Genomic DNA, 25,794 nt, shown 5'->3' on the forward strand with positions numbered 1-25,794 from the left:
TCTCTCTGCAACTGCTAACTTGTATGTATGGGTTTTGTTTTAATTTTTTTCTAAATCAACTAATCAAGGTATGTAATTCTTGTTTTGCAAACTAAATCCTTTTTTTTTTTTTTTTGATAAGCACAAACTAAATCCTATTTGGTGAAATTTTTTATGATCTTTTTTTTTTATTATTATTATTATTTACAATATAAAGTAACAAAATTTGCATTGCATTTTGAGGGAATCATTACATTGGATTTTGAGGGAATCACCGTAATCTACATTTTATTTCAGCGAAACAATTTTTTTTTTAATTTCTATAACTTCTATTTCTGTTTGTTTGGTTGTTTTGTTTTTTTTTTTTTTTTTTTTTTTCCGTCTGCAAGAAAATTTGAATCTGGGCATGAAAAAAAAAAAAAAAAAATCTGAATTGGTTTAAAAATCTGCAGAGATTGATTCTGAAACAATTTTTATCAACATGCCCAAGCTTTTTGAAGACGGAAATCTTTTCAGAACTAAAAAAAAAAATCATAACAAGAACTTTAGTACTTAGACAGTGTGTGTTTTAATTGTTATGAGTGAGATTGTGAAACCTCTTTCCTCACAACTTGAGTGTTTTCTTATTTTTAGGGTTAGCATCGGACCTTAACATTTAGCAAGAACAAGGTTCAAGAAACATGCCTTATCAGTCATCAAGTAACTTCTAAAATTTTAATTGGCATTTTTAGCTATTGGTTACGTTTATATATTCATGTTTTACATACTAATTTTTGTTTTTGTTTTTGTTTCTACATACATATATATAATATTGTTATGATGTGATGCTCGAACAATTATTAATGGGAATTAAAGACTTGGAAGTTAGTTTTCAATTTCAGAATATATGTTTTACAAGTTTATTAATGCATTTAAAACTTTTCCTCTTTTGTCCTAATAATGTAGTCTCTTTTCTGAAAGAAGAGAGTTGATGGGAATGGGTGGAGTTGGCAAAAAAGAAAATAGGTATGTTTTTTTGCCTAGCTAATTGAATTATATAAATTCCTTTACCGTTGTAGCAGTGATGTTGATTTTAAAACCATTAGAGCCTTTTTACTTCAAGATTATGATCCGATTCTAGGAAGTATCATCTTTAGGATATATATATTATATTATATTATGATATAGATATAGTTATTAGAAGAAGATTATAGATTGAGGATGTAAGTTAACTAGTTATGAGATGATATTTAAAGATTAATATAGATTATTGATAATAAGTATATAAAATAACAGTTAGAATTAGAAATTTAAAATTTAGAGATATAGAAGATATAGTTTCAGCATAGTGTCAAATTCTTTTAGTTACAAGAATCTTTGGTCACTTCACACACGATTTTTTAGTTCCTGAAATCTGAAACAATGGTGTGTGATATGATTCATCTACTTCGGCTCTCTTCTTTTTCATCTCTCTAAACCCTAATTTTATTTGTGAAAAAGAAAAGAAAACTCTACAATTTTAATTTAACTTTATCAGTTTGAGTATTTGACAGAGCTTTTGAAATGTTGAAACTAAAACAACAAAGAGGAGAGAGTCCACCAATAAGAATTACCCCAACTTAGGACTTATCAAAAAAAAAAAAAAAAATTGAATTACCCAAATTAGGACAAAATAAGCTCTCTGAGTGTCTTGACTAATATTGGCATGGGAGACTTCTATAGATATGGACTTGTAGAGAGAAAGATATATGGTTGGGGACACAAAAGTGTAAGACAATTGTGAACTAACGATAGGGTGTTGGCTTGTTTCATGCATTGGATCTAGGAAGTGTAAAACAATGAATTGGAAAGTTTTGATGCAACTCAAATTACAGATACAGACAATAATTAATTTATATATTTATAACTTTATTAATCTAATATGATATTACCGTATATGTTACATATATACATATAAATATATATATATATGTTTGTAATTTATACTTATGCTTAGATATTTTTTTATTTAGCCCACCCCATTGAGAAATCCTAGATCCGCCCTTGACTGATTCTGACAGAAGTGGTAAACTGTAATGAACATTAGTTAACCTAACAATCTAACCGAGAGTTTCAGGAGATGCATGGAGAAATGAAAATTTAAGCCTAATCTTTACCCATTGCCTTACCTTAAGCGGAGCTTGTCCTTCTTGTGAATATTAATGATAAAGAGGCAAGAACACTTATTTGAGCAGCTTGGTGAAGGGGGGTAAGTGATAGTGTGGTTCCAGATCGAAGAACTATTCTCTCTTGTATTAATATTGAAATACTAGTAATTGGAACTTTTCCAAAGTCTGACTAATCTGAGTATAGTACTAGTCGCTTGTGTAATTTGAAGCAAAATATGGTCACGTTGAAATAGCATGTTCACACAATTCGAATATGACACATGATTGCTTAATCTTGTTGGGTGGTAATTGTGTGTATATAAATTGATATCATTAATCCATTTATAAGTGCATTAAATCTGTTTAATTAAACATTTCGTCTTAATATAAGAGATGATCATTTTAATTAAACGAGTCATTCTTCTATAAAAAATACTAATACCCGATTTAATTAAATGTGTTGTGATCAAGGATGTGTAATCTAATGCTACTTTCTAATCTTTCAAAACAAAAGTGGGGTGTGTGTGGGTGTACTTCTTGTATGAAAAATGTGCTGTGTTATGCTCTTCGTGTCAACAAAATCTATCCAGATTATCAACACTAGAAAATTAATCGAAGGTTAATTTTATCCTTTTTAATAATTGTGTTGTGTTTGTGTCCTTAAGTACTCACGAAGCACACTATGGAAACAAACAAAATATACTGATGTCAACAATAAAAAAAATTAATAGAAGGTCAGTTTTACCATACTAATGTCTGAAAACTAATATAATAACATATTACACTACTATAATAGGTGGGTGCTTGCTCATTTACCAAAAAAACTTGAATTATTGGGTAATGCTGCATATTCATATATTTATATCCTTATCATTTTTCATTCGGATCCGATGTGGGATAAATACCTTTTGTAACATTCTCTCCCACCTGAACTCGCAACACCCTCGTTGCAGTCGGGCCGGCCTACCCAGGTGGCTCACCGGGACGGGCGCTTGGCGTAGCACCAGATTAAGGGACTGAGTCTGGCTCTAATACCAATTGTAACGGGTAGACGCTTGCCCATTTATCCAAAAGCTTAAACAATTAGGTAGTGTTGCATTACCCACCCATTTATATCCCTTTCATTTTCCATCCGAATTCGATATAGAACAAATATCCCTCGTAACAATTACATCTATTGAAATATTGACAAACATTAGGGGGCGATACGTAAATTACCTAATAAGAAGTATTAAACCAACCGCCGCCTTTTTTTTTTCGTAAGCTGTATAAAGATTTTCTTTCCCTCTCTCTCTTCCCTCCCACTCTGTTATTAAATCCGGTTTCTCTCTCCTCTCTGCAAGTCCGTTCGTCTTTCTCTCTAAATACTCAGTCTTGACGGTGATTCACTCTTAAATTCCATTTCGCTCTCCTCCTTACAAACGCTCTCTAAAGCCCGTGTCTCTCTAAATTCTCCCATTAAAGAGTCAGTTCGACTCATTGGACTCAATCTTGACTCAATGGAGTACAGACAATACATTACCAACCCTAACCCCAATCGACGATTTTCTGGTAAATTGAAACGTATTTTATTTTATTTATTTATTTGCTAGGCCATAAATCTTGCATTAACGCTTGATCTTCTTTTGAGTTTCTTGGAATTAACTTATTTTACGGACCCTATTTGGATTCAGTACCAAGCGAACCGTCGATGGCTAGAAGAAGATGAAATTCGTCGCATAATTCAGAGCTACAAAAGCCTTATCTTAAGGCGAGAGCAGGTCATTTCCCCAGAAGGTTAGTTAGATTTTTTTTTTTTTTTTCATTAGCATATGAGTTCAAAAGAAACCTGTGTTTGTGCGTTTGTATGTGTTTTTTTCCAGATTCGATTTTTTATTTTTATTTTATAATACCTTATTAGCCTTTGATTGAGGTTTAACATTATATAGTCATACATACATATATATATATATATATATATATATATATATATATATAATCCATGGATTTGCAGTATTATGATAGGTGCCCAATCTAGGAAAAGCCTCACTGGTTCTTGGGTTCTTGTTTTTCCTAAAGATTTGTTCCAGAAGCAATACACGTAGATGACTGCCGCACATCAACAGTATATAAATAATTATAATAATAAATAAAAACTACAAAGACCTTTTACTCGTTTTTGTAGTCATTATCTTTTTCGTACCATGAAAGACTACCAAATATCCACAAGTACTCCATTAGTAAATTATATATTTAGATATTGTCAAATGTATATATTCTAGCCCATATAATGTATTAATATCATAAGTCCATGCATGCAAATTAATTGAAGAGCATGCAAAATTCACAGATACTGATAATTTTGGGCCACACACACATATATATAAAGCAACTTACTTTGACCTCTCTTGAGGTTTATGCTTATTAGCTTTTGATGAAAGTTTTGAAAAAATCAATCTGATGTCTGTGCTAGAGTGAATCAGTGATGACCTTTGTGATTATACTATATTACCCTCATTGTTATTATATTTCTTTTTATCTTTAGTGCTGATGTAACCCTAATAAAATGAATGTATTGTAAATTGTTATTAGTTCACATTCCTTGCACAGAAATGGAACACAGATATTCACTGTTGATTGTGACTGTTTTGTTTGTTTTACAGCTGGTTCCTGGTTCATGTACGACAAAGATGTAGTTCCAAATTTCCGTTATGACGGGTACAGGTGGAAAAATAGCCACACTTGAAGTTGTAAGGGCCTGCTAATTCTGTCACAGTCACTTCTATTTTTATAGAAGTGATGAAAAGTTATTAATGCATCACCACCACATGTAGCTGAACCACTTATTTAGGTAGTGGTAGAGTTCGGCATGGTGATTTGAATATCTTAAAACTAAGAAATTGCTACTCACTAGTGCGATTGTGTAGATTAAAACATAAGCTGAGATGAGAATAAAATAGGTGGATTTTTTTCTAATTAATAATCTTAATGATTAAAGGTGAATGCGATCAGTTGGACCTGTGACAACTGAACTTCCTCACTTATCTTGTAAATTTCTTAGCTGTGAGCCACTGATGGGTTTGACCTATGTTTTCATTAAACAATTACTCATTTGATCTCGTACTAACGGTCCCAACTAGATGACAAGCCTTAAATACATTCATGCCAGTGGAGACTAGTTTTTAAAACTATCTGTCCATACTTAGAAATTCACTTTGTGCAGGAACTTTACATAGTCACCCCTTCAAATAATTTTGGAAGCTAAAAAAATTTTATTAGTTGATTTTTCAAGTCGACAATTGTAACATCCTGAAAAGGAAAGATGGATCATGAATTTGAGCTAGGTCAAGTATGAAATGATATGTATATATTAATTATATGATTGGAGTCCAGGACCATATTATTTGTATTTTCAGTTTGGTATCTGATACTTAATTCTATGCGTTTATTTGACAATATACTTTTTTAACATTTTTCGTGACTAAAGGGATTCTAAGGATTGCCATGACTGCACTACAGTTTTCTTGGGGAAATTCCATTATATATATTAGTGGGTAGAAGGGTCTCAAGTGTGCTATGAAGGTAGAATATAGAATGAATTATTTTTCACTGGGGCACTACCTATCATCTGGTTGAAAATGCTTGCTATCTGCATTTTCAAATTTCACATTAAATGCAGAAAATACTTCCGAGTTTCCTTTATCCTAATGCATATACGCTCATGACCCCCAATTAAATGTCCTCCTTTTTGTAGGTTGGTGAGCTGAATATTCTAGAATGCCGTGCTAGCCGAGGAGAGAATGATAACATTCAGCGACGAACTTATCAGTTACTTGAGGAGTGAGTGCTGCTGCCTTCCTTCTGTTCACAGCATGATGTATTCAAGCAATTTTATTTTTAATTGCTATTAATGTAATCGCATATTAGTGTTCTTAGTAGGATGAGTAGATATGGATTACATATACAGGGTTACTTAGAGTTTCATTAATCTTTTATGCTCATGTTCAGTAAACTGGTTAAGATTCCCTAATAATAGCATTTTTTAAATGCATTCTATTTTGTGAAATTTTACTTTGCAGTTCTTCTCAATGAATTATTGTAATAAGCTATTTATATATTTAAGGAATTTCCTTTGTATGTAAAGTTCACTGACAGCATTAGTTCTCATTTCTTATTTCATTTTTCCTTGTTGCAGGCAATTTGAAAGGATTGTACTGGTGCATTACAGAGAACTGAAAGAGGTATTATAATATTAGGCAACATAAAGAAAAATAAAAATAAAAAGTAAGGAAACTGTTTTTTGCCATGCTTTGTAATTAAAATTGCTAACACAGGTAATACTGTATGTCCATGTACATGCAAGCATACAATACACAGAGACATATATGCACACATATGTGCACTTGTAGAGACACAAACACACTTCATATGTTTATCTATGTGTTAGGTATGTGTATGAGGTAAATTTATTCCATAACGAGAATGTATTGATTGAAGTTTTTCCAGTAGGATTCGATTGAAGGCTCAATTAATCAAACTTGATAGCACAAATTTTTGAAAACCCTCTCAAAATACAATTTTAACTGAACTCCTATATTGGCTATACATATAGGTTATGGCCAATCCAGAATAGGTTGAATGTCTCCAATCATCTAGAACAAAATTCCTTGTGAGAATGGAGAATTCCTATTTTACTCAATCTAGGGTTTCTATAGAACTACCAATATCAAGGAGAAGATCATGGATTCTACCCTATTCAACCAATCAGTTCAGAGTAGAAAGGGCCAGCAATCAGCAGAGAAGTAGATTTGTGAGGAGCGAATGTTGTAGATGAGGGAAAAGGCTTGGTTGTTTAATGTTTTAGATGAGTAGACAGACAACATGGAGACTTTTGAGAGAGAGTTTGGTGTTGCCTGTGTCTGGAGGTAATTAGGGGTCGAGGTGAGTGAATCTTAACCTGGTGGTAATCTCTTTCTCCAATAGTGGATTGTGCTGGTTTGGACTAGGTCTCGTTGTTTTTTCCTTTTTAGGCTTTTCACATGGAAGTATTTATGTCTCTGCTCTACTCTACTTTCTCTTTAATGCTGGATTGTGAGTTTTGAATGAAACTGGAAATTAGTCATGGGAATGTCAATCTTCCCAATGAACCACATGAAATTAATAGGATTAACGGTTTTTTGAAAACTTATCAAAAAGTAGAAAAATATCAATAAGACCAATTCACCCCTAGATCAAACCCACCGTTCACATTCTGCCACATCAAAGCCTTGGGCAACCTTCTATCGCACTATCAATTGGTATCAAAGTGGGTTAATCGACATGCAAAGTGGTCCCTAGAAAATTATGGATATTAAAAAATTATTGTTGGTTGATTTTGTTTATTTGGATGACTATGCTTTCTTGCACAATTTATGGATGAAAATCACTCTAATTTATTTGATACATCGTATGATAGCAGGAACTTAGCTTCTTAAAGCATGCTAATGCTTCTTGTGACGCTTTGCATAGTTTATTGCATAACATGTCATCTAATAATACTTGCAATTTAGATTCTTACGAATATGATATATTTATACGACTTTTGCTGAAAGACATAATGATTTCTTCAGTTTACAGGCTGAAAATTATGAATTGTTGAATAAAATAAAGCCAATTGAACCTATAACAGAATCAAAAACTTGAAATTGCTTGTTTAGTAATTTTGTTAACTAAAGTCAAGAAAGAAAAATGATGTACTTTTGGTATGTGTATTGCACAATTGTGTTTTGATTTTCAATTTGTTCATTATAGGATGAGATAGTCATCTTGTTCCAACACCACTCACTGTTTTGGTTGGAGGAGCACCCTTTGATGGCCAAGAGATTAAATTTGGACATGAAAGAATCAAGAATTGTAGGATCGTTGGAGGGACTTCTGTTAGTTACTACTAATGATGAAAGACTATTTGATTAGCCCTTTAATACAGAAAACCAAGTTGCTTCCCGTTTACCCGGTTCATGTTAGGCCGAGATGCTTTTATAAGAGGTTAACTGGTGTTTGTTTCATTGGGAGAGAGTTGAAGGTTGTTTATATGTTATATTCCCAACATTATAACACAACTACGGTAACCGTGTTTAGTGCAGCAAGTAATAAATGGAAAATCATCTCTCCCTCGCCCCACATGTATCCACGCAGTTCACCATGTGGCATACCTTACGAGAATGGACTCTACTGGATTGCAGAAGATGAGCAAAAGATGGAGGAAGATGACGAAATAAAGGCAGACGATGAGAAAATACATAATTTCTGCCTGTAATCTCATTACAAACAGTTTTAGCCAAATACCAATTCCTCGCCACCAGTTTGGAAAGCCTCATCTCTGTTTGTTGAGAGGAAGACCTGCCATATTCGTTTCTTCCGTTCAAAATCTGGAAATAATGTTGTTAGCTGAAGGAGGACATCAGCTGCTGACTGTGAACTTTGCAATCAAGCTGAACTTTTCTGTTCTGCCTGTCAGGTTGAGTGAAAATGACATGGTGCTCATGGGAAATAAGAAAAACTTGTTGCAAAGTATAGATGAAGTAGAGCCTGAAGGGCTTGAAATTCCAAATCTGCGAAGTGTTTTTCAGGCAACGAGCCTATGGTATGTCTATATTATTGGTATTTTAACCATCACTCATTTGCGGTTAGTTACAAACCATTCATTTGCTTTTAATTTTAATTTTGACAGGCCAGGACTAAAACGTCAAGCAGCAGACTTCTTTGAGGAGCGACTTTGAACTCTAGTGATGCTGTGCTCTGATTCTGAAGCTATTTGTAAAAACCAAACTTAATTCTCTGTTTTACCTACTGTAAAAACCAAACTTATGTTTTACAGGTACATATCACTTGAATCTTACAGGTTGGGTTGAAAGTATTCCCAAAGCATTGTTTTGTTTTGTTTTTTTTTTTTTTTTTTTTTTTTTTTTAATTTGGATGTTATAGACAGGGTAAAACTTCTGAAGCACGGACACAGATACGGCGACACGGCAAATTTAAAAAAAATAAGACACGGCGAGGATACGCCTATAAAATTATATATATATATATATATATATATATTTATATTTAAAATATAATTACTAGAATCTTATACAGGTAAATAAAACAATAACAAATAACAGAATTAATTTCAATAATTTTATCACTGTTGTAAGAAAAATATAGACAAGACAAAGCAGAAAATAAATGAAAAATAAAGTTGATCCAAATTCCAAACGAAGATGTGCAGAAGAGACATAGTTATAATGAACTAAATATGTATATGGATAAACATATATACTTTCAGTCTTTCACAAAATCTTGTTCGCGTAACTTAAATATATATATATATATATATATATATATATATATATATATATATATATATCTTATTCATGTAGAGACAGAGAGAAGTGAGAGAAAATAAATTTTATCTAATAGAAGTGTCGGACCGCGTGTCCGAGGTCCGAAAAGTATCCAACACTGGTACGGGACCTCTGGGAGGAGTGTCCGTGCTTCATAGGTATTGACGGTAGAATCTATGCCAAATTGGATAGGGCCTATAATCAAAATTGGGTCCTAAGATATCCTAATACTCAGGAACTTTTTACTGCAGGCATTTCTGACCATATGATGGTTAAATACTCTAATGACATTGCTTCCTACCCTAATCCTTTTAAGCTCTTGAACTGATATCATTAAACAAGCTTGGTAAACTCGAGTATGTTGGAATCCTTTGTGCATTCTAACTAAGAAAATACAGTAGGTAAAGCAGAAAGTTAAGGATTGGAGTTCACAAGTGTTTAGACACAAATGTTCAGTTGGCAGAATCTAGAAGCAAGTTGGAATCTATCCAGATGGCGATATTACAAGAACAATTGTAGAAGCTAAAAATGAAGCCAGATTGGAAATTGAGAATGCTATTAAAAATGAGGAAGTTATTGAAGCAGAATCAGGTGTGACTGCTCTGCAAAATGGGAGAGGTGTCATTCAATGAGCATCTTGCATTTCATAAAAATTGGGGGCAATATAGTGTCCTTAAGTAAGGGTGATTCTATCTTCAATTTATAGGATTGGAGGCAATGTAATCAATCCATTGGAGAATGAGAGTCAAAAAGACCCTAGGATTAGAGGCGAGGGGGGTATTTGGAAGCATAAAAATTGAAGAAGATATAGACAAAGCAACTAAGTGTTCTCTGTTAGGAGATGTTATTCATGGCAAAGACAACTTGGATTCACTGGTGTAAAGGAGTTTACAAGCCTTATTCCTCAATATAGAGCTGTGTGAGAAACGATCAGTACTCGGTGCTTTGGAAACAAACTATGGATATTAGAGAGATAAAGCAAAATTCAGAATTGGAAATGGCTGGCATTGTCTTTGACACCATTTCTTGATCCTTGGTGGGAGGAATGGGAGGTCAAGGGATCACCAGACAATTTGATCCAAGGAAAACAACTACTTTAATTGAAATCATACAGAATGGGAATTGCCCAGTTGTACGACTCCGGAAATTTGTTTATTGATTGAATCTTCATCTTTGTTCACAATTGCTTGAAGGTGGAAGATTCTATAGACCATCCTTTTTCTAAATGCAACTTTGCTCATCAAATGCTGATCATAATTTCAAATGTTCATCCTCCTCCGTACAAAGATGACAAACCACATTAATAAAAATTAAAAATTAAAAATAATAATAATAATAAAGAACAGAAATGCTCCAAAGTACTTAATGAAAAAGAAATCCTCTGAAGTTGAGAAGTAAAAATTGCATGGATTTATTAGTACAAAGTTTCAATATTATTATTCAAAGAGATATCAGAGTTTCGATGGAAAAAACAGTTCTAGTGTGATAAAAACTCTAGGTGTCCTTTTGTGAAGTATGCATAACATTTAACAGAATCTATTACTAAGTACCTCCCGGTGACTAATTATGTTGCAGAAAGGCTATTCTAGAAGTAAAAGCAAACACACTATTTCAGATACCTCTAAGATTATTGTGTTATTTTAGACTATAACTTTTCAAATTTTAGGGTATGCTTATTAAAGCCATAGCAGTAAGGATTCTTAGTTGCCGCAAAAAAGAAAGTAACAATTTTTGTAGTTATTGAATCAATTTTTTACTAAAATTGGGATGACAATGAATAATTTGTTTTCTCTCAAGCTCCAAATTGCTAATTTCTTGTTTCAATAGTGTTGACATTGAAAATTACCAGATGTGAGGTGAGATATGTTTGGGCATTTAAATTTTCAAAGTTTGAAATTATTGTTTTCAAAGAAAACAAAAAGATGGTTTCTGTCACAAACTTTGTGGCGAGATAAGCATCCGTTAAAGCTTGCTTGTTCGTATAGATTTGGTGTAGTCTAACGCAGCTTCCATCTTTAGGAGGTAATTAATTTTCTCCTATTTATTGATAACTACACTAGAAAAAATTGGGTATGCTTTCGTAAGGAAAAATTTGAATCGTTTCAAGCATACAAAAATTAAAGCGCAAGTTGAAAAATCTTTGAACGTTCAGCTTAAAATATTGAGAAGTGATCAAGGAAGTTAGTATCTGTCTAATGCGTTGTGAAGATATCTGAGTATAAGGCATTAGTATATGGTAAGATGAACACCACAACAACATGGTGCCAGTGAGAGGAAAAAAAAAATCGAATAGCCATGGAAATGGCGATGTGTTGGAAGTCCTATTTATTTGATCAATCAATCTGCCACAAATATTTTAAAATTTTGCACACCTCATAAAGCATGTTATAAAATTAAGCTTAGTGTTCAACACTTCAAGAATTTTGAAAAGCATGGTCATGCATGTACATTGGATGTACTGAGAAATGAGAAATGAGAAATATGTAGGATAATAATTGGGAAAATTTTATTTTTATTGGGTACAATGAAAGGTCCAAATCCTATTAGTTGTACAATCCATAACAGAAAAAAATAATAATAATAAATAAATAAATTATGATTAGTAGAAATGTAAAATTTGATGAAAGTCTTCTTCAAAATATGCGATTATTCTTCACGAAGAAAAAAATTCTCAAAATGTAAAAATTAATGGTGATTTGCCTTATCCATTGTATCTAATCAAGACAATTTTTATTTATTTATTATTATTTTGGAGAGAGCAACTAGGGCTGCTACTGAGAAGAAAGCCTATGACAATTGCATTGCTCTGCTCTGCTTGGCGAGATGGGTAGAGTAAAGGGTAGTGTCAAGGCTCTCCACGCTTGATTCTCTCAGGTTGGGGTCATCAGATATGCCCAATGATACAGAAACTGGTATATCAATCAATCCTCCCAAGGGACAGGAAAAGTCGTGCAACGGTCCGGATGACTGCGATGATGATCTGCCGGTCGATCCCCCAAGTGTTTACACTAATCTTGCCACGAATCAGGCTGAGCTTGTTTTCCGGGAATGCAAAGAAATTTTCGATTCAAGGGTTGTTCCATCTGTTCTTGACCCTCAGCCTGCTGGTTCTACCTTGGTGGACCTGGGGTCCCCCCTGTCCATGAGGACAATATTTAGGGCGTTCAGGAGCTCACTCAAGTGGGCAACGAGACTAACTAGGCATTTGAGCCTTCGATCACGTACTCCTCTCTTTTGTTTTTTGGTAATGATGTGGCCCAATTTTTATCAGTGTGTTTCGGGAGTTGTTTGGATTGTTTCTTCGAGTTTAGAATCTTTAAAAACTCATTTGAGTTTATTGTGGTCATTTTCGAATTTTTGGACTAGGAGGTCTAGTGTGAGTCTGGGATTGGCCGATTGCGCGGGAATGACAAGGGCTTAAATGACGAGGGCTTAAATGAAAGGCCATCAGAGATAGAGACATTATTATTATATTTCCGGTGAATTGTTGCCTTAGAGTAATTTTATGAAAGTTGCTTGAGGTAAAGGAGGAATTAGCTACAAATATTTGGGTTTAAATGATATAATTAGTGAGAACTTATGTGGGGACTATATATATATATATATATGATATGTTGTGCAAACAATAAGGTTATTCACCTTCTTCTTCCTCACGCTTTCTCTCTCTATATATCTACACGGATATCAACTTGACTTGCCCTAAAAACGTGAAATGTCTTTTATACTCTTATCTAATTTAATAATAGTTTAATAAAAAAAATATGTCAAACCAAAAACTCTATTAACATTTGTCCCTTCTTGTAAACAGTATATTATCCTATCTATTTAAAAAAAAAAAAAAATGTCATTAATAAAAAAAAAAAAATGTTTTTGTAAATTTTATAAAAAAAAATTGATATGAAAATTGATACTTTGTATTATTTCAATGACATAACATTTCATAGAATTTTTATCATTTCATTTCAAAATATAAAGTTATTGCAGTCTTTTAACACAATGAGATGGTAACTTAGTTATTTTTTAAATTTTCATTAATAGGAGGGAGTGTCGTTGAGTACACACGCTAAATTTGATGTCAATATAATAAATGCCAAATACTTTACATGTGCGTAATTTGCCAAATCTCACAAGAGATCGATGTAATTTATCCTATTTATAAACCAACAAGATGTTGCTGTAGTTGGGTTGCTTATCCACAAATTTTGTACTTTTTATTTTTATATGTCAATGGCCATTTACCTATGTATTTGATGGTATGGTAAGATTTAGACTAGGCGTAAGCCCAGGGTTGTGAGTATATTTCTAAACAAGTCGGGCTTGAGAATTTAAAAACGTTATCCTTCATTCGATCTGATAACTCTATATATATTTTGTGAATAAAATAATATTCTATTAGTTAACAAATGAATATTCAATTTTTATTTTTTATTTTTATTTTTCCTGTAAAAGAGATTAATGTCAATAGAGAATAGCAAATAATGATACAAATAAAAATGATATAATTTGAAATATGAACAAAATATGGAAAATTTTATATCTAGTACTCTGTTAACAAAAATGAAAACTTAAGGAGTATTGAGTAATGGAAAGAAAAGAAAAAGAGGAGAAAATAATAATAAAAATATTTTTGATAATATTTAAATATTATATGTTAGATTGAATTATTATGGATTGGATTCTAATCCATTTAGTTTGAAAATTTTACTTAGTTCTCAGTACTGTGTGACAACTTACAAGTGATCAAAGCTTAGGCTTTGTGGCTTTGTGGTTAGACCCTAAATTTTAAACTATTAAAGAGTACTGACACTTAATTTATATATACTCAGCCGATGGGACAATGTTTGGATATTTCCTCCAATTGATGTGATCTAATATAATTACAACACATGTTTTAAAAATAAAAAAACTTTAATGGTGGACATTACTCATTTCTTACCGGTAACCGTTTTCTTTTTTCTTTCTTTCTTTCCTTCTTAATCACGATCATTTACCTCTATTCTCCTCTCTCCCCACAGCAAAACGAATCATTTTTTAGCCCTAATATTATTGTATAAGGATCTTTTTTTTATATATTTTTTTTTATTGCAAGTTTTCATTATTCAATGAAAATGAGCAAGAAAACCTATTTGAGTTTTTGCTTTGTCTTAATAATAAAAATTTTGGTCAATTCCATATCACTTAAAAAACGAGAGGTGGTTGCTTATTAAGGGAATACTTAGGATTTAATCATATTCTATTTCTAATTTTGTAAGGAATAAGATCCAAATTTACTTTATAGTGGCTAAACAATTTCTTAGTAATTGACTATAATATTTGCGTAATTATGTGTGTTTGTGATGAGAGAGGAAGAGATAGATTTGTTTTGGCAAGAGAATGAGAGATAAACTATCCTGATTAAGAAGAAAAGCGAAAAACAAAAAAGAAATAAACTGTTTAACCTTTAAAAAATGGGTATTGCTCCCATCTTTAATTTTTAATATTTTTCTGAGAAGGATTTGGTTTGAAACAAAGCACCCGTATATAAATGCTAACCCACTAGAAGAGAGAGTGAAGGGGGCAAAGCCATGATGAAGAAGGCACAGAAAAGAAATCAATCCTACCGAAAGCCTTGTCAAGACGAAGTTGGGGCAAAGGCAGACATGATAGTATCCACTCTGCAAAGAGGAAAAATTGCTTGCGAATCAGAAGAAGAGTGGCCAAACCAACTATGACGACGAAGGCGTCGGAGAAACGAAATCAGCCATCATGCCTCATAGATCGTCTTCCTCGCGATGTACTTATGGGCATACTTTCTACACTGCGAGTCAAATCTCTCTTGCAATTGAGGTGCGTATGCAAATCCTGTTACTTTTTAATCTCCAACTCCCAATTCGTTAAAACCCATCTCAATCTATCAATCGCATGTCCTGATCTCCTAAAACAAAGACAACACATTTTCATGATGACTAACCTAAGCATCTCCGAGTGTCCCTACGCCTTCACCCTCGAATCGGCTTTACCTGATGACAATGTCGGCGACATTGTGCCTTCTGTAGTAAAACTTGATTGTATCCCTGAGATAAAAAAATATACTTTTGGTTCATACACTACAGTAATTGGTTCTTGCGATGGTTTGTTGTGTTTGAGGTTCGGGTCAACAGCTTTTTATGTATTCAATCTCTCTACCAGAGAGTCCAAACGAATTCCTGAACCTGATTTCAAATTCTGTTACTGGGAAGATTTTTATATATTGGGATTTGGCTATGATCAATCCGTCCATGATTACAAGCTGGTGGCAGGAGATAAAAAAAGGTTCTATGTATATTCCCTAAGAACTGATTCGTGGAAAAAGGTTGAAGGCCTTCCGCCTAAACCTTTATCTGTTTCTGTTGGGATACTGCTGAATGGAGTAATCCACTGGCTCTTGCCTTTGAAAAGGCGATTAAAGATTGTTACTTTCTGTTTTGCGGATGAGAAATTCTGTGAGTTTCCGCTGCCTACATTCTCTTTTCGTTGCACATCCGAACTTGGGTTGCTTGGAGGATGTCTGTGTATACTACTGGGTCGTGGTAATGAAATTTGGGTGATGAAGGAATACGGGCGTGATACAGTCTTGGACCAAAGTGGTGATTGAAATCCCATCTTTCAGAATCCAAACATTGGCTTGCTTGGAGAATCATGAAGCCATATTAAAGATAGACTCCAAGAAGTTAGTTCTGTACAACACAAGAGAGAGAACATATAGGGATCTGGTGCTTCCAGATTTCTTTGATTTGAGAAGGATTGGAGCTTATGTGGAGAGCCTTGTATCGCCCTGTCGTGGAAATTTGAGTTAGAGGAAATATGAAGTTCAAATTAAATTCAAGATGAAGGATGACCGCAAAGGTATACCAAATAACTTAATTATGTTTTCTTCACTATTTTTTCCAATTAAAAAGACATTTTATATACTTAAGGATTTCAATATGTTAGGAGGATTTTGGAGTTTTATTGTTTTTATTTTTATTTGTTTATATATAAAAATATTATTTTTTAATGAAACCTTAGTGACTTATTTAGCTACCTGTTGAAAGTTTGAGTTTTAATCGAGTATGTAGAAAATGTGTCTTTTCTCTTCAATTGCATTTGGAGAAGTAACCTTGACAAAAAGAATTGGATGATGGGAATGTTGTGAAAGCTTTTGGTATTTGGAAAAGTATAAAATTACTAAATGCTTGGATTGTGGCCCAAAAAGATGTCAGATAATTTGCTAGAACTGCTCTAAACGATTTCCCCATTGTCATCTTCTTCACAACTCACAAGGAAACATGCTTTACTACCATAAGCAAAAACAGTATAGGCTTAAAGTGGGGAGAAAGCAAGCGAGACATTATGTTAATATCAATTAAATATTTTATTTTTTATTTATTATTGTATGTATAATATATATATATTAATTTTAGGGAGATAACTTTTAAAAGAAATATAAGCGCAAGGGGGGCATAACACCCTATGTACAAAAGAGAACCAAAAGAAAGGAAACCATAATTCACAAGAAAACTTCATCTGTGATGTTCCATGCACGTGGTAGACGTTTGTTTTTAGCGGATCCCTCCACTCCATGTGACTAACATATCTTATACTTGACATCCTCTGTTATACACTTGACAATAGTTAGCCTAAATCCATTTGTTTCTTTCCTCCAAGGGTGATAAGACCATAGCAGCCAAGGCAATTTTGTGAATGACATTAGACCACTCTTTCCCTCTCAGGTTGGAGCCAACTCCAAAATGTATGACAGAGAATGAGAGGGAACCTTGACAGTTTACCTTTGTTTTGAATGATTTTCAGATGCAATTAGAGAACTTGCAATTGAAATAGTGTAGCTGAAGTAGTTTCTGATGCGTTCCTGCATTGCACACATGTATCATTCTGGATGATCCCTTTCTCTTTAAGCAGAGAGAGTTTGCAACCTTCCTGGAGCAGCCAGCCAAAGCATAAAGGAATGCCTTGGCATATAACCTTTAAATCAAACTTCTCAGGCCTAATTGTTTTTTTTCCTGAATGAGGCCTAATTATATCTGCCCTTTTGAATTCTAAATGAGTTTTAAGACTTTTTTTATAGAGAAACGTTCTTGCCACTGTCAGCCGAAACAATTTTATCTGGCCCATCTCTGTTAGGGACTGAGACTTTGGAAAGAATTTCTTTAATGGTTATCCCATTTCCTATTTTTCAGAATGTCAGCCACTTTTGCATTTTTGTCCAAACCTGATTGATGTATAATTCTATACCTTTGGAGTTTGGATGGAATAGGTCAACAAGACTGCCAGTATAATCCAGCCAGATAGAAGTATATCTCCCATTTCAATAACATGCTTTATTTTCACCCTTGGAGTGTCTTTCAGTGACAACAATTGTCTCGAAAACTAAGATGCTGAGGATGAATCTTAACCTTCCAGAAAGGGTTACCTTTTAAAAGGTCAGCACGGTTCCAATCTGTCCAAAGAGACTTGGAATGATTAGGACTAAGGATCTGCCATGCATGTTTAGAAAATGCAGCTCTGTTCCAAGTAGCAACGTCCTTCATGCCCAAACCTCCCTCATTCTTTGGGACACAAACATTAGACTAAGCAACTTTGCTTCCTCCTTTAGTCAAGGATTTCCCCTTCCATAGAAATCTCTTCAAGGTTTTGGCAAAATTAGAATGCTTGACAAATCAATACACCTGGACAGAGAATATGAATGTGTTTATGAGCTTTAATCTTCTTGCATAAGACTGGAAGTTTGTGTTCCAAATCTGGACTTTGCCAGTTATCTGCTCAATGAGAGGTATGTAGTCCCATACCTTAAGCTTATTATTATGCCCTAAATAGCTTCCTTGTTTTGATATGTGACTTTGGAGAAATAGCTCCCGTTCTTAGACATGTTAAGATTTAGACCTGATAAGGAGGAAAAATTAGTGAGGATCTCTTTGGTAGCTTTCATAGAATCTATGGAACCATAAAAAAAATATAAATAGATCATAGCAAAGCATGTGTGTGTGAAATTAGTTTCAACACATTTTCAATGATATCTGAAACTTCCACTCGCAATTCCTTTCCTTGTGATTCCATTTTGCACATCCATTCTCAAGATGCCCTTGTCTAATGCCTCTTTCCATTGTGAAAAACACCACACAGCCCACCACTAAAAGCTACTAAGAAGTTAAAGGATGGAATTCACATTTGAACCGCATCAATAAAATGGAGGAAAACTTCATAGACTTTGTAACTTAAATGATAAAAGCCTCAGGTAATGGTATCACAGACCTTTCAAGCACATTTAGCAGGTTTGAGAGTTTTGTGATCTCTTAATAGTTCTTAGAACAACAGGATTGTCTGTGATCCTTCTCCCTGGATAAATGTTGTTTGATTAGGAGTTCAATCTTCTAACTAAGGTGTTACACATGCAATGAACATAATATGAGAATGATAAATGTTATGAATAATAGAGAAATTGATGATGCACCTTAAAAGATGGGTGATAATAAAGCAGTGGGACCTGACAACAAACTAATAGAAGCTTGGAGAACTCTAGGAAATGTACGAATTGAATGAATAACCAATTTATTCAATAAAATTCTAAAAGAAGGAACAATGCCTAATGAATGGAGAAAAGGTACAATTGCCATTTACTAGTAAGAAAGTACGACTGTTCTAACATAAAAAAATAAAAGTAGCCTAGCGGTATCTGACCCTTACTTCCCAAAGGGAGGTTAGGGGTTCAAGCCTCAGTGGAGGCATGTGTGTGTGAGTACCAATTAGGAAAAAATAAAAATAAAAGTGATATACAAAATTGTTGTAATTGTAAAGGAACTAAATTAATGAGTCATACAGTTAAATTGTGGGCAAGGGTTATAAAACAAAGATAAGGAATGAAACCACAGTATCTGAATATCAATTTTGTTTTATGCCATGGAGATCTACTATGAAGGCCATTTATTTACGCAAGTAATTGATAGAAGAATGTAGAAGTAAACAAACAGACTTAATCATGGTTTTCTTAAATTTCCTGAAGGCATATAAAAAAGTTAAGAGAGATAATTTGATGAAATTTACGTACAAACGAGTCCCTTTTAATCTTATTAATATTCTCAAGGATATGTCTAACGATACCAAAACTAGAGTTCACATTGTATCTGGAGAAATTAACGATTTCTCATAGAATTGGGACTACACCAAGGATAGCCCATACCTTTTTTACAGTATTAAAAATATATCTCATGGTGCATGTTGTTTGCAGATGACATAGTGTTGTTGGATACTTCCAAGGAAGGCTTGGGAACAAATTAGAAACTTGGTGAAATGCATTGGAAACAAAAGGTTTAAAAGTTAGTAAGATTAAACCAGAATAAATGGAATTTAAATTTAACAAATACTCAGAAAGTAATAATATAACAATAGCAATTTAATACCATAGGGTTACTCAAAATCATTTTTTTTTTCTTAGTTGGTACTCACACACACATGCCTCCACTGAGGCTTGAACCCTTGACCTCCCTTTGGGAAGTAAAGGCCTGATACCGCTAGGGCACTGGCCGTTGGTGGTTACTCAAAATCGTTATGTCCAATACTCTGGATCAGTAACACAAAAAAATGGGTTTTGTTGGACAAATATGCTTAATGTTTGTCATGTAAAGATATCTGCATATATGTCTGAATAAGCATAATATAGTCAATTTTAATTGAGGGTTTTCTGCATTGTACCTATAGTTTGAAATTTGCTTTTCATATATTTGGAGTTTCTGATTGAGATTCACTATGCTCAAAATCAACAAAATTATGTGAACCTTTGCCATTGGGCATATGCTACATGATTCCTGAGAACTACTTATACTAGTTCCTCGCCAAAGCAAAGATTTTTGCACCTCCTTAACATTTTGTACTTCTCTTGTCAAAATAAAAATCACAGGACAATTATAGCTCTTTCTATCTCAGTAAACTTGGTTGTTCCTCTTTTTGACCCAAATACTAATTTTTTGAAAGTAGATGTCTAAAACAAGGCAAGTTTGTTTGCTGGAATCATATGTGTATGGGATGTCTGATGCGTCTATGACCTTAACAAGTTCTTTTTTATGGTTTCCTACACAGCATACACCAGTGGACTTCCTTAACTATCTAGTGTACTTGTCAAAATAAAAATCATAGGACATTCCATAGCTCTTTCAATCTTGGTAAACTTTTTTTCCCCTTATCAACCTGAATTATTGGTAGCATTCTGTTTCATTGCCCTTATTTTTTCTTTTTTCTATTTTTTGTTTCCCAGGGGAGGGAGGGAGGGGGGTGTAAATTTAGATTTGTATTGAAAGAAACAGCCTTACCAAGGAACATATCCTAGGAGAGAAGAAACAACTCAATAAGGACGACAGCAAGTCAGCAACAAAAACAAACAAAGGTAGCTAACAGCTAAAAGAAAAATATACTAAGCTATGGAGTTGCCTCAATTTGAACACCAGGAGCGAAGCTGAATGCTCTGATTCATTGAGAAAGGGAGTTGCACATAAATAGATATTGAATTCTTGCACACTCTCGGCAAAACCTTTATTGCTCCTGAAATGTATCTCCAACCCAATACACAGCTACCAATGCACTCCTCCGTATACAGCTCCTCTATTACATCTACAACTCAAATAGTAACAACTTTTGCCTTGTTAAGGGTTGATGGTGGGACATACATCAGGTATATCCCATCAATCATTTGTCTATTTAAGTTGAGAAACTCAGGCCAGATTGGTTATTCAGGTTTGAGTTGTAAGCTGGACTGCCATAACTGTTAGTTGTGTGCTCCATCGCCCACCCATATCACTGAGGGGCTAGGTTTTCAATTCATTTACTTGGGTTAAAGTTTGAATTCATCATGGAACAATTGTTATTATATTCACAGCCTTTAAAGATTTAGTGAAAGGATCATTTTATAAAGCTCAACTTGGGTGGTATGTAATTAGTTCTAATATAATCAATTTCAAGAGGCCGTTACTTGATGCATTGGTTAAAGCTTGAGTTGTGAATTTTGAGAATGTGCCATGCGTATGAGAACAGTCACTTTATTAAAAATGCCTGTATTTAGTCTGCTCTCATCGTGCCGCTTAGGTGGGAGGAACACTCAGGTAACAGCTTTTACTTACAGTAAGTTTATTATGTTTACTTGTAATTAATCATCATTGTGTAGGAGGCTATTTTCGCTATTTAGGTTCAAAATTACAAAAGGATGGAGAAAAATGGGGGAAGTGGTAAGTAGGCCTGGATGTGGTGGACAAAATGGAGGCAAGGTAGTTGCAGCCCATGTCACAAACGAATCTCAAATAAATTAATAGGAAAATTCTTTAGGACGGTTATTACATCAGCTAAGTTATATGGAGCAGAGTGTTGGCTGTTGAAAAGATACAAGAACAATGCATTCATGTAGCGGAAATGAGGATGTTACAATGGATGATGGGGTTAACTAGAACAGATGGGATTAGTAATGAATGAGTTAGGGGTAAGTTAGGAGTAGCTCCTAATGGTGATGAAATTGGAGAAAGTTGGTTTAGGTGGTATGGTCATATACAACTTAGACCAGAAGATGCACCGGTTAGGGGAGAAGGTTTGTTTGCCTAGGAGGTAAGCGCGAAAGAGACCGACCAAAACTTACATGGAATGAAGTGTTTAAAAATGATTTTAAAAAACTAAGAGTCGTGGCTTATAATAGGAAATAATGGAAAAAGAGAATTCATGTAGCAGACCCCATTCATATGGGACAAAGGCAAGGATGATGATGATATGTAAGAGATTGGCTCACATTTTGAAATACATTCCCACATTACAACTGTGTGATTTATGTAAAGCTACATATACCACACTACACCTTAAAATATAGCGTACTATGCTTCCTCTTTCTTTGAGATTCTAGTAACGATCAGAATACCAGATGACATAGGAAAGAACCTAAAAAAACGAAGCATAACTTGAAAGAAACTAATTTTTCGTGCTTAATAGAAAACATTCGCCTTTGGACTTGGGTACTCAGTGAACCAACATCTGAAAAATGTTTGATATTGATTTTGACACCGAAAGAAAAATTAAATGATATTACAGCTAGCTAGGCTTGTTTAAATGAAATATCCATGTAACTCATGGAAGGTCTGATGGGTTCTTCATACGTAGTAAAATATGCTAAAGACAAGTTGAAAGCATGTGTGCAGTTTTTGGATTGTCACCAAAAGAAAATTTAGTCCGAGGAGCTAACTCTATTTTTTCACTTGGAAGCTTTCTTGTATGTTATATATGTCAGTTGGAATTTGCTAGAAATTGTTAATTATAATTTAACTTTTGTTTCAGATCATTCCCATTTTGAACTAGTGATTGAGTGCATACTGCAAGTTGCTGTTCAAGAAAAACAAAACTACTGTATTGGCTCTTTAGTTATTTATCGTTGTTGTATCTGGGTAAGTTGCTTATATTTTGTTTTAAGGTTGTCATGGAAAATTGTGTATGCATGTATAATGTTTAGATTATTATGTGGGGTGCATTCGTAACTGTACGGGCTTCTTAGTTTCTTCGTCCCTGTTAGTGGATGTCGCCTATATAATTGAAGAATTTTTTGACTTTCTTGGAGAATTTTGATAAATTAGTTCAGTTTGATCTATTAAAGTTAATGCATCCTTCTCTATTGATCCATCCCATGAAAGTTTTTAGTGATCCATGCTTTGGTACATTATCACTCGATCTCTTTATCTTCCTCTCTTGCATTATTCTCAATCCAGGCCATCAGCGCACTTGATTTATTCTAAAATAATTACGCAGTTTTTATTAACAATATCATTATATTTCGTCTTTTTGGCTGAAATCATATTTACATATGCGGGCAACAGGTTACAAACGTTGCATTCATTGGAAGGTCAGAAAAAGGGTTATATAGACCTTTTGACTTTAGCTTCTTGTTAATTAGGTCGAGGAATTGTTTTTCAAAAAAGGTTCAGGTAGAAATCAATTTAAATGCAAAATGTTGGCTACTAAATTGGTTTTTCATGCTTGCGGTTTGCCAATTGTTATACTGCTTCTTTACACCTTCTGAGGATGTGTTTGAATACATGATATAGACTTCTGTTAGTACAACATAGTTTCATTAGCCATGCCTAATTTTTGCACTAGCAATTAACTTAAAATACAATCTTTTGCTTTTAGATATGACCAGATTCCATAATTTGTTCTATTTGTTCTCGAGTATTTCTTGATTCTATAGTTCATGTAAAAATCAGCCCAAACTAACCACCCCTCTGTATTTATTAAGTTATACGTTCTGATCTGCCCCTCTTCTAAATAAAAGATAAACTTGTAAATTTAATCAATAAGAGTAAAATAATAAAATTAATATTTTTTGTAGTTATATTTCAATTTATTCCAAACGTAAATATGACAATGCCGGTCCTTAACTTCCTTTTTTAACTTCTCTAAATCCCATTCCTAAAGGCTTCTTTTCATAAATAGGAAGAAAATGAACAGAAAGAAAAATATTACACTTATTTTATGAGAGAAAATAAAATAAAATAAAACAAAAGATAACAATAACATAAGAAAAAAGAAGGAATAATTACACTTATCTCGCCAGAAAGAAGTCATTAAATCTTTAAAAAGTCGGAACTGCACAGAAATCTATAAAATAAACTCAAGGAGCTGGAGATAACTACTATTAACTTCTTAGATGACTATTCTGATTCATGATAGGCAAGGAAAGGAAACATGTCTAAGCACGGTCATCAACTGTCGTATAAAATGAGAGGTCAGACAATTGAAAAGGTATGACACAAATTAAATACCAAGTCGCCCTGCACCATGCCAAAAAAAACAAAAAAAAAGAAAAAGAAGAAGAAAAATAATTACATCCCATGAAGAATGCGTAAATAATAAGAGCTTCCCCTGCATCTTTAAAAACACTAATATCTCGTATTAGTGTCGACTTAGACCATATACTTTTATACATATTATTTATGTATTTTCAAGCTTTGGTAAAATTAACCAAGGGCCTTGTGACCCAGTAATATCTCCTCTACCTCCCAACGTGGATGGTGAGAGTTGAGTCTCCAAAGGAGCAAAGTGGATATGTGTGAATTTCTTGCCAATGACACACACACACACACACAAAAGAGGGTAAAATTACAGTTTAAGCAAAGCATTAGTCACCACTACAAAGAGTCCATAGTGGTGACTAATAGTTAAAAGAAATCGAGATCATACTATGGTCATTTCATGTCATTATAATGGTTCTAAAGTCCATGGGGGTATATTGGTCATTACCCATAGTCAAATAATGGTTTAAGTCCCAACAAGGGTAAACTAGCCATTTGGTACATTTATTATGGCTTCATAACTCATTAGGGGTAAAACTGTCACTTTCTATAATCATTTTATGCTTTGGTTGAAGGCTGGGGATAATTAGGTAATTTTACTAAAATATAAAGTCAAGGTGCAAATATCAGTTCATCTAACCGGGTAGATGAATGGTCCAGTAGGCGTGTAAAATTTTAGATCTCATCTCTTCTAACCAGGTAGATGAATAGTCCAGTAGGTATTTCAACTGTGGATCACATCTAACCGGTTAGTTGAAGAAAATTATCTAACCTCCTCTCTGCCCTATACATCTAACCGGGTAGATGAGATCTTCTACTTGGGTAGTTGAATACCCAAATCCTATCTAACCGGTTCACAACTTATTAGGGGTAAAACTGTCACTTTCTATAGTCATTTTATGCTTTGGTTGAAGTCTGGAGATAATTAGGTAATTTTACTAAAATATAAAGTCAAGGTGCAAATATCAGTTCATCTAATCGAGTAGATGAATGGTCTAGTAGGTGTGTAAAATTTTAGATCTCATCTAACCGGAAGATTCTTCTAACCGGGTAAATGAATGGTCAAGTAGGTATTTCAACTGTTATTCACATCTAACCGGTTAGATCCAGTTAGAAGAAAAAAATCATCTAACCCCCTCTCTGCCCCATACATCTAACAGGGTAGATGAGATCTTCTATCCGGGTAGTTGAACACCCAAATCCTATCTAACCGGTTAGAAGACCCCATCTAACCAGTTAGATGGGAGAAACCCATCAAACCCACGCGTTATCCATTCATCTAACCGGGTAGATATCTCTATCTAACCAGTTAGATGATGCCAAAATGTGAAGTGATCGGGTAGATCATTTCTCTAACCCGTACAGATGCAAACCAATATACATAAACATGAAATATAAAGCTCCATGGACATTATAAACCTCTAAACATGCCATTGAATCATCAAAATAATATCTTTCATACATCTTTCGTGAATCATAATCATCTTTAAAACATTCATACATGTGCAAAAGAATATGTTTACA

General features: G+C 33.8%; 2 protein-coding genes across 3 annotated transcripts; both read left to right on the forward strand.

Annotated features, from left to right (window-relative positions):
* The first annotated feature begins 903 nt into the window (after positions 1-903).
* Positions 904-9,001, forward strand: LOC132275190 (calmodulin-binding transcription activator 3-like). Of its 2 annotated transcripts, XM_059776611.1 has the most exons (7): positions 904-984; positions 3,779-3,881; positions 4,748-4,834; positions 5,839-5,924; positions 6,280-6,325; positions 7,875-8,706; positions 8,794-9,001. In XM_059776611.1, exons 3-6 carry the CDS (start codon positions 4,796-4,798, stop codon positions 8,034-8,036), a joined length of 333 nt encoding a protein of 110 aa, XP_059632594.1. In that variant the 5' UTR covers positions 904-984; positions 3,779-3,881; positions 4,748-4,795; the 3' UTR covers positions 8,037-8,706; positions 8,794-9,001. The 2 variants fall into 2 exon arrangements, with proteins under 2 accessions (XP_059632594.1, XP_059632595.1); XM_059776612.1 differs by lacking the exons at positions 904-984; positions 3,779-3,881; positions 4,748-4,834 and adding an exon at positions 4,841-5,666.
* Positions 9,002-14,942: 5,941 nt separating this feature from the next.
* Positions 14,943-23,051, forward strand: LOC132275191 (F-box/kelch-repeat protein At3g06240-like). The gene is made up of 2 exons (XM_059776613.1): positions 14,943-16,312; positions 22,763-23,051. Exon 1 carries the CDS (start codon positions 15,156-15,158, stop codon positions 16,059-16,061), a length of 906 nt encoding a protein of 301 aa, XP_059632596.1. The 5' UTR covers positions 14,943-15,155; the 3' UTR covers positions 16,062-16,312; positions 22,763-23,051.
* The last annotated feature ends 2,743 nt before the right edge of the window (positions 23,052-25,794 follow it).

This window comes from Cornus florida, unplaced genomic scaffold, assembly GCF_030987335.1.
Source record: "Cornus florida cultivar Cherokee Brave unplaced genomic scaffold, ASM3098733v1 CherokeeBrave_3.0.0_Hap2_Chr09, whole genome shotgun sequence".
Classification (NCBI taxonomy): Eukaryota; Viridiplantae; Streptophyta; class Magnoliopsida; order Cornales; family Cornaceae; genus Cornus; species Cornus florida.

What these genes read in the sequence shown, in the direction of transcription:
- LOC132275190 (XM_059776611.1), top strand. Translation starts at nt 4,796, where the DNA reads ATGACGGGTACAGGTGGAAAAATAGCCACACTTGAAGTT. An exon ending in ACTTATCAGTTACTTGAGGA is followed by an intron (nt 5,925 to 6,279) that starts GTGAGTGCTGCT and finishes TCCTTGTTGCAG; the next exon opens with GCAATTTGAAAGGATTGTAC. An exon ending in ATTACAGAGAACTGAAAGAG is followed by an intron (nt 6,326 to 7,874) that starts GTATTATAATAT and finishes TGTTCATTATAG; the next exon opens with GATGAGATAGTCATCTTGTT.
- LOC132275191 (XM_059776613.1), top strand. Translation starts at nt 15,156, where the DNA reads ATGACGACGAAGGCGTCGGAGAAACGAAATCAGCCATCATGCCTCATA.